The sequence below is a fragment of the Oratosquilla oratoria genome, chromosome 10, assembly GCF_046742065.1.
Source record: "Oratosquilla oratoria isolate Oo_2021 chromosome 10, ASM4674206v1, whole genome shotgun sequence".
Taxonomy (NCBI): domain Eukaryota; kingdom Metazoa; phylum Arthropoda; class Malacostraca; order Stomatopoda; family Squillidae; genus Oratosquilla; species Oratosquilla oratoria.
Genome location: NC_134786.1, coordinates 74,535,284 through 74,545,283, shown reverse-complemented (window position 1 = coordinate 74,545,283; position 10,000 = coordinate 74,535,284). Strand labels below are relative to the sequence as shown.

Here is a 10,000-nt window from a genome sequence, read left to right as displayed (position 1 = left end):
GGACCTGTAGAAAGTATGTGACATAGTGACTAGAAAACGATGACAGTAAACAGTTCTGTTGTGCATTAAAGGGGAAATTAGACAAAGGGTGTTGAAATGGATGGAGTGTGGAGGAGACAAGGCTGACAAAAACTGGATGCAATGTATTGATGAAGAACAATGTAAGGACAGAGAGTAAGGAGAGAACAGCGACGGGGAACAAAGGTGATATTCTTAAAAGAAAAAACATATTTTCTTATATAGATCTTTGAAAAGGAAATATCTACTGTATATAAGTTTTTTTTTTTTTAAGTATAGCTTCGCAAGATTCTTACGGTGGTATCCTTAAAAAAATCTTTCCTTATATAAATCTTTCCCCTCCAAGGATTTATATGATATTTATATAAAGAAAGAATTTGTTTGAGAATACCACCGTAAGATCCTACAGTGGTTAATGTTTGCTGTGTATGTATCCGTGTTGGACTACATGTCAGGAGGGAGTAATGAAAGTCCAATGTACAATACTTTATTTGTTATATATTTGCACAAGGATTATGAAGCCTTGGCGTGGAGAACCCACACGCCCCGAATCTCACAAAGGGTTTCGGTTGTCACGTAATATATGAAGCAGCGCTCGACGCTTTTGATCTCCGACACTCAGCATTGCCTCATCTTATGCTGAGTCACTTGACGCTTTGGTCACTGAAGATCTTGCGACACTGGAATGTCCTGTCTGAATGCGATAAACCAGGATCATGTAGTCACACGTCTCCTGAGAACTACGGGACGCGGCGGGACTCGAACCCGGGAATAGGAAGATGCGAGATCCGCACGGTTCTGGTTACGACGCCGGCAAACACAGGTGAAATGAATGAATAGAATTGTCTGACATTAGGTAGACCATGTTTTTGATACCTTTGGGTGATGGCCCCCTAAGCTGAATAGAATTATCTGGCGGTAGAGATTATATATATATATATATATATATATATATATATATATATATATATATATATATATATATATATATATATATATAAAAAAAATCGAGACGTTCGTCGAAGAGTCAATCGGGATACTTTTTACGGTGGTATTGAAAAAAACAAAAACAAAATAATAATCTTTCCCTAGGTAGGATTTATATAAGATTTACATAAGGAAAGATTTATATTAAGAAATATTTTTTTCTTTAAGAATACCACCGTAAGATTCTTACGGTGTTATTCTTAAAAAAGTATTTCCTTTCCAAGGATTTATATAAGATTTATATAAGGAAATATTTATAAAAGGAAAGATTTTTTTAAGAATATCACCTTTCCCTTCATGCGGACGGTTTTCCCTCCCCTCCCCGGCGCCAGGCAGAATAAACACACAAGTCAAGTCAGGGACCTCGTTCTTGAGGATAAGCACCTCGACTATATCGTCAATTGACGTCTTGTAGTCGTGTGTCTGTCGGGCTAAGCAGTTACTAATTTTAACCCTTAAGTATCACATCGTAAAGTCTTCCAAGTGATGAGATGAGGGGGCGGAGGGAGGAAACTTTTCTGGTTCAGAAAACTTTAACCCCTTCATTACTGAGGGTAGTCCCTCACAGGTGAATAGAATATCCTGGGAGCCAGCAACCTGAATGGAAGGAAAAGAGCTACCGAGCTCAGAAGGGAGCCCATGAGGCGTCCTTAATGTTAGCGAAAGTAAAAAAGACCCGAAGATTGTGAAGAAGAGTCTGACGGATGGGATCGAAAACGATAAGGAAGAAGATAGACTCATCTGCTGGGATTCGAACCCATGCCTACGCGGCTTGCGTCTTGTAAGATAAAGACCTTACCTTACGTTGCGTCTTACAAGACGCAAGCCGCGTAGGCAAGGGTTCGAATCCCAGCAGATGAGTCTATTTCCAAAATGTCAAATGACACAAAAATAAGGAAGAAGATAGCGAGGGCGAGAGTAAAGACAACAGGGAGGAGAAATGGAAGAATAGGAAAGTAAAGCATGATTGAGATCCAGATGATAATAGAGGTGATGGACGAGCATGTCAGGAGGAGAGAGTCTGTACCTCGGCCACTGCTCTCCCACACGAGCTCGCGCATGTTGACCTAATGTTCAGAACGCCGACATAACCACAACATATCCGGGGTGGAGGACCTCTGCCAGATTTCCTCCTCGACACTGGTGTCAAAACCCAATGAAACCGAGACCTAGCCACCACAACTACCATCACCATTGCCACCACTGCCACCACCACTAACAACAACAACAACAACAACAACAACAACAACAACAACAACAACAACAACAACAACAACAACAACAACAACAACAACAACAACAACAACAACAACAACAACAACAACAACAACAACAACAACAACAACAAGAACAACAACAACGACAACAACAACAGTTAGATGATAGAGCGACGAAAGAAAATTGAGAAGGGAGAGAAAAGTATATTTAATGAATACAAACTATGTTCTTCAATGAGGTTGCTTTATAGGTTATCTATCTATATATCTATCTATCTATATGTATGTATTTTATCATATATATATATTATATTTATATATATATTATATATATATGTATATATTATATATATACATATATATGTATGTGTATATGTATATATTGTATATATACGTCTATGAAAAGAAGAAAAGAAAAAGGAGTAGTAGTAGTAGTAGTAGTGGTAGTAGTAGTAGTAGTAGTAGTAGTAGTAGCAGTAGTAGTAGTAGTAGCAGTATTAGTAGTAGTAGAAAAATATTCATCTCACAAATTGCGTTTGCCTCTCATTATGAATCTCGGACTTGTCCAAAAGAAAGGAGAGATTTGAGTATTTTTATATATGTGAAAGAACGGCCAAATGATCCCCCCCCCCCCCTGACCCACAAAAAAAAAAAAAAAAAAAATGGGATTGGGGCACTCCTGAGAGGAAAGACAGAAGAGCGTACCGGTTCGACGTCAAGTGTCGGCGATATAGGGGAGGAAGTGTCTTGAAAAATTCCTTTTCGTAAAGAGCCCAGGTTAGACAAGTGTAAAAGGATCATGAGAAGGAGTGAAGGATAGGAAAAGGAGGGGAAGGAAGGGGAGTAGGAGGAAGAAGGAGACGAGGAGGATGCGGAATAGGAGACATGGAGACTCCTATGGGAGCCATCTAAATCGTGCTGGTATGTGGAGGATGAGGAGGATGGAGAGGAGGAGGAAGATCTAGTGAAGGAGGAAGGGATGTAGAAGACGTAAAGGACGTGAGTAGGAAGAGAAGGTGGATCAGAAAGGAGAGGAGGAGGAAGATCTAGTGAAGGAGGAAGGGATGAAGAAGACGTAAGGAACGTGAGTAGGAAGAGAAGGTGGATCAGAAAGGAGAGGAGGAGGAAGATCTAGTGAAGGAGGAAGGGATGTGGAAGACGTAAAGGACGTGAGTAGGAAGAGAAGGTGGATCAGAAAGGAGAGGAGGAGGAAGATCTAGTGAAGGAGGAAGGGATGTGGAAGACGTAAAGGACGTGAGTAGGAAGAGAAGGTGGATCAGAAAGGAGAGGAGGAGGAAGATCTAGTGAAGGAGGAAGGAATGTGGAAGACGTAAAGGACGTGAGTAGGAAGAGAAGATGGATCAGAAAGGAGAGGAGGAGGAGGAGGTTGAAATAGAGGATAAAAAATGTATGGGAAGGGTCAAGAAAAGTAAGAAGAGGAGGAGGAGGAGAGGGAGAAAGAGGAAGAGGTAGAAAAGAGGCAGAGAGATGTGGAGTGGAAAAGGAATAAAAGAAGGAAATGAAGCAAGAGAGATGAGAAGAGAGGAAGAGCTGTAAGAGGATATGTAAGAGAAGAAAGAGGAGAAATAGAAGAGGAAGAGGAAGAAAGAACAATGGGATGAGATGAAAATGGTGGACGAGAAGAAGGAGTAATGATAGCAGAGGGATGAATTAATAAGAAAAAAAGAGAAACGGAATAAGAAAAACAGGACGAGAAAGAGTGAACATAGTAGGAGGAGGAGAAGAAAGAAAACGGTGTTAGGTGAAGTAGAACAAGGAGAGGAGGAAAAGAAGTAGAGAGAAAAGTCACAAGGGAGTAAAACAATAGTCGAATCCTTCCATACCTGTTGCTACTTCCCTTTTCCTTATAACAGGCGCCAGGTAATTTTAATCAACTGGACATGGTCCGTTTGGTGGTGCATAGAGTTCGATCACAAAACTTAGACCGATACTTATAACGATAACGATCAAACAAACGAAGAATAAAGGTAACCGAAATCCAACCGAAGACGGTCTCAGGGTTCCAAAAGCCTCTTACACTGACGACCATTGTTCGAGGTCACCAGCGGAGGAACCTCCGTTTTCTATGCGCGCGCTCATGTGCCGCGTTCTTAGATCGCCCAAACAACCTCCTTCTTGTTCATGAGCAGCTGGGTACTCACGCACAGCGTCTGCCGAGCCACTGCAACCTCACAGGTGACCTGGGGAGGTCCTGGGCTAATCGCGTGCATGGACGGGGGACTTGTGGTTCCTAGAGGTCGTGTCAGCTTCTCAGTAATGAGGAGTCATGCAACTGGTTTTTATGTGTTTATCGATGGCATCATTAGTGTGTGTGCTTGTGTGCGCGCGCGCCTGTGTGTGTGCATATGTGTGTATGTATATGTGTGTGTGTGTGTGTGTGTGTGTGTGTGTGTGTGTGTGTGTGTGTGTGTGTGTGTGTGTGTGTGTGTGTGTGTGTGTGTGTGTGTGTGTGTGTGTGTGTGTGTGTGTGTGTGTGTGTGTGTGTGTGTGTGTGTGTACGTTCGTGCTTACTCACTCTTGTGTACCCTGGTATTTTTAATCATATCCACCTCATGGGACTCGTCACTATCCTCTCACAACAAGAGAGGACATTCCAATGTCGAGAGAGCCTGACTGCCTGAACATCACGTGACACAGGACATTACCTTTATCTTTTTTATTTATTTATCATTATTATCATTTTTTTCGCATCCGACCTTGATATGGACCAAAAGGTCTCCTGTCGGCATGCTCCGCCTTTGTAATCCTTTGTAAACCTTTCGTCAGTCCTGGCGAGCATTTTCTACCACCAGAAAGTAGAATTTCACAATCTTCACTGGTTTTACTGTTGTAACAACGAAGATCACCGGTACTTTATAGAGATAAGTCAGTAAGCCACATAAATTTATCAAGAAAAAGGTAAATAAATATCTCCTTTCTCTTGGTGGAAACGCACAGTGGTAGCGTTCACGGCCGCCATCACGGCGGTCCGGGCTCGAATCCCGCTCAGGGTTGAAATTATTTCAGTATCACTGCGCTGCGAGTCGTTACTTCAACTTTCGTGAGCGGTGAATTTGGTATGTATGTGCGTGTCAGGTCACAGCATTACCCATAGATCGGTCATATATGAGCTCTGAACTTTCTTCCGTGAGGGTAATAGCTGTCGATCAGTCTAACACGTAATCCATGACCATGGTGGTAAATCACACACACACACACACACACACACACACACACACACACACACACACACACACACACACACACACACACACACACACACACACACACACACACACACACACACACACACACACACACACACACACACACACACACACACACACACACACACACACACACACACACACACACACACGTAAACACACACACACAGTATTGCTAATGTAAAACAGGTGTATCTACCATAACCATCTCATAATGTATTTCGTGGTTTTCTAGATGTGTCTCGATGTGTGGAGGACAACGGCGGCTGTGACCACGTCTGCAATGAGTCGAGTGGACGCCGCGTGTGTTCCTGTAGACATGGGTGAGTGTTCTGTGCCATCTACCACCTGAAGACCTCACCTTCAGTCTCACTTTATTATTTGCTTTCCTCGTCGCCGTTTTCCATCGCCTTCTATCTCTCCTTCCGTCCCTTCTCTGTCCCTTATTTAGTCCCTTCTCTAGTCCCTCCTCTAGCTATTCTGTGCCATTTCCCATTTGAAGACCTCTCCTTCAGTCTCACTTTATGATTTGTTGTCCTCGTCGCCGTTTCCCCCGCCTTCTATCTCTCCTTCTGCCCCTTCTCCGTCCCTTCTCTAGCCCCGCTATTCTGTTCTGTGTCATATCCCATTTTTTTCTCTTATCTTTCGTAATTTTGTACACAATCTGTTCAGTCTTCTTCAAATTACCTTAGATGTGCAACTCTTTTTCTTTCTGTAGTTACTTATTCCCTATTTTTCTTTCGTTTTTCTCACTCCAAAGTCATTTCATGATGATGAAAAATAATCTTTTATATTAGAATTTGGGTTTGGGTTTGATATTCTATGTTCGTACGTGTATATGTATGTAGATACTCAACAATGAAACTGTACACTTTTGATGGCAAAGAGTCCTCATTTTTTCCTGGTATGGTAACGGGGTTGAGGTGGTATATGATAGATTATATTATCATTATCATTATCATTGTTATCTTAATATTCATTTACTTGTTAATTTTATTTCTAGTATATATTTGCTTATTTTATTTGGAGTCGATGTACTGTGTCTTGCGACACTGTTTCTGACCCAGAGCAGTGGACAAGATGCAGGGATGACCCGTCATCCAGGAGGTGCCAAGATAAGAGGGAGGGTAGAGGGTGGAGGGGAGTGGAGTGTGTTAGGGATGGAATGGGTGGGAATGGTCTTTATGCTTTTGTTTGTTGTTTACCTCCCTTGCAAGCGGGAGGAAGCCTTTGATATATGTGTGTATAATTATTTCTTATGATTAATCACGTTTTTATTTTCCTTCTCCCGGTTCAGATACCGACTCGGCTCTGACGGCCGGACATGCGCTCCGAAGAACCCCTGTGCCCACAACAACGGGGGTTGCCATGGCAACTGCCATGCCGAGAGCGGCCGGGCGCGGTGCTCCTGTGGCCGGGGATTCCGCCTCGACATCGACAAGGTCTCCTGCGTCGACATCGACGAATGTGAGGAGGGATTCTCTCCGCCCTCTTCGGGTCCTTTCTCCCCCACGCCGACCGTATCCTCCTCCTCCCCCTCCTTCCCTTACGCCACCCCAGGGTATTCTTCCCCCTGTGCCCACCGGTGCGAGAATACGTGGGGGTCTTTCCGGTGTTGGTGCCACGCCGGGTTCCAGCTCGGGACTGACAAGAGGTCTTGTTTCAGTGAGTGAACTCCTGGAAGTCTCGCCAGGGTCGGTTTTATTGTCCAATAGAGTTGTAAAGATAAGTTCGTTAATCCTTTACTAGAATACAACGGTGTTAAAAGGTTCTTTAAATTATATATAAAAGAAAACAAATCTTGATAACAGAAAAAAGAAACTTTATTTGTTCTTTCATTAAGTATTAAGACACTAAAAATGCTCTCTTTGTTACCAGATAACCAAGAATGCCTCACACTTGAAAACGTCAAAGGATTTGTTTTCCAAAATTGTACTCGTTTCAGAGATTTCATTTGTTTTTATATATCAACAGAGTTCATTCATTGCTTATTCGTGGTCGAGAATTTTATATGCATACGAAATTATATATAAAAGACTTGCTTCCTATTCATGCAAAATTTTGTTCATAGACACGCTGTCAGAGATTAGTAAATATAGGACATAAACTCTCCTAGTGGAATTCGAACCCTCGCCTGAGCGGCTTGCTTTTTATAAGACGAAGGCCGTACCATCGTACAGGCAAGGGTTCGAATCCCAGTACGAGAGTTTATTTCAAAATGTCAAAATGACAAAAAAAAAACAAACAAAAATTAGGACAGTCTTGGTAGGTGACATCCCTATAAACAATCTTGCCTGACCGTTGCCAAAGTATTGAGTGAAGCGCTGGTATTTGGACTTATCCTAATAACTCTATGTCCTTATCAGAATGATTTTTGTCCCTTTCCCAATTGTATTTCATTAGAACTATGATAACTATAGACTACTTAAATGTTTTAGAATATTGAGTCTGTCTTATTTGGTCAATAGCATCACATAAGCTTACAGTGCAGACTCCCAACACTGCCCACTTCATTCCTTTTTTCTTTCCAAACTATCCCATTAGATGTCCATATAGGGACTCTCTCTTCACTATCTTTTTCCATCTGGGGGTAGAGTAGCCCCTACCTACACCACACATAAAAAAAAAAAAAAAAGAGATTACTCATCACCAGAAACTTGAAATTAAAGCAGAACTCACAGGCTAGTTTAATCGTGGAGAAAACGCTCATTGACGTCAGATTTTTTCTATCTCAACACTCAGTTCTTGAGGAATAGTGCGACTGTTAAATGTAATCGCACTACTCTTTGTCTTACTTCAGGATTAGACATGGAAGTGGTCAACACTTGTCTAGAGGACAATGGAGGTTGTGAGCACATGTGCCGCCATGGACCAAAAGGGCCCAGCTGCTCCTGTAGGCCAGGATACCGGCTTGGTCCCGATGGCAAGTCATGCCAGGTAAGAAGAACCATTCTATCTTTACATACATTGTCTAGGGTGACTAGGGTGTAGAAGACAAAAACGTAGAGGATCTGTACATGTGATCAGTGATAACTGGTCTCTAGTAAGGAAGAAGAATATTTTTTTCTTTCTTTCCCTGCTGAAAGGTTTTATTTGGTCGTAGCTTTATAAGAAATATGCTTGAGAAACCGGTAACAAAATTATTGTATATAATACCTTTGGAAAAAGCCTTTTGTAATAAATGACATTGCTTGAGTAATTAATATACAGATTAGTTCCAAAAACTGAATATACATGACAATTACTGGAAATGAATATTATTCACATTATACATTTATAAAGTTATATGTATTGGCAACATACATATACATAGATACATACACATACCAAAGGCTTTTTCCCCCTTACAAGGGAGGTAACCTTTGTTTTTTTGGATACCTCCCTTGTAAGGGGCCTTTGGTATATGTATGTATATGTATGTTGCCAATAATGAAGCGGTGACTTTAACAAATCCTGCCGCGTAAGGCTGTCGCTCGCTACGAATCCCAGCTAGAGTTCCTTTGCTCTTTCCCCTGTGGTAGGACGTCGACGAATGTGCAAGTCGGAGTCATCGCTGTGAACAAGATTGCGTCAACACGCCCGGAGGTTACGTCTGCGCCTGCGCTGTGGGCTACACGCTTGACGCACAGGGCTACTCGTGTACAGGTATGGACGAAGGGAATACGTTTCATCTACAGTATATGTATGTAAACGCACATGGTCGTATATGTACACACGTACGTACACACATTTACCCACACATACATATGAGCGCGAGCACATATTCTCTGCATTTATTGGAAACAAATAAATGGTTTCCCATGAGCGTAGCTCTTGTTCTGTATTACAATCAGGTAAGTAGAGTTACCAAGCCAATCAGCATACATATACATGAAAGTGCATGTAAGTCAGAGAATGTAAGATAATATCATATCTCATTTTGAAACAGACGAAGTGTAAAATAATAGACAATCCTTTCGTTTTGTCCTTGTACAATTACGTGGACACGTTATGATGATGACTCTAATGGACACTGTTATTTACCACAATTTCTCCTGACGCAGACGTCGACGAGTGCTCGGCCGAGAACGGAGGTTGTGAACACGACTGCATCAATACTGACGGTTCTTTCTTCTGTACCTGCCGACATGGCTACGTCCTCGTCGACACCACAATGTGTGATCGTAAGTTCCAGTTATACCATGTAGTAAGCGCTGAAACTATCGGTTGTTTTAAAAAACTATTAGACAACTTTATGGATGGGGATGACAGGTGGTGATGGATACGGAGCTGCCTAGTGTAGGCCTTATGGTCTTTTGCAGTCTCCTTTATTTCTTATGTTCTTATGTTCTATACATTTCCATAGCCTCATTGTATGTCTGTGTGTGTATATTCGTGAACCAGGACATGAGGTTATCTCTCAAGCATGTTTTGTTAAGAATTACAGCAAAGGAAGGCATAATGAGTTCCCTTTGCTATCAAGTTTTGGGGAAATATTTTTCTGTTTTGGAAGACGAGAGGCAAGTGTGATTTTTTAATGTTTTTTGATAACCTTTATGGGAAATTGAGACG

The 10,000-nt window shown here is 41.8% G+C and overlaps 1 protein-coding gene across 1 annotated transcript in view; it reads left to right on the top strand.

Annotated features, from left to right (window-relative positions):
- Window positions 1-10,000, top strand: part of LOC143029316 (uncharacterized) — a 505,672-nt gene that overhangs the window by 477,667 nt on the left and 18,005 nt on the right. The window contains exons 7-11 of the mRNA XM_076192072.1: window positions 5,685-5,772; window positions 6,747-7,114; window positions 8,250-8,386; window positions 8,971-9,094; window positions 9,493-9,612. Of these exons, the coding sequence (XP_076048187.1) occupies window positions 5,685-5,772; window positions 6,747-7,114; window positions 8,250-8,386; window positions 8,971-9,094; window positions 9,493-9,612 (837 nt within the window). The remainder of the gene's footprint in view (window positions 1-5,684; window positions 5,773-6,746; window positions 7,115-8,249; window positions 8,387-8,970; window positions 9,095-9,492; window positions 9,613-10,000) is intronic.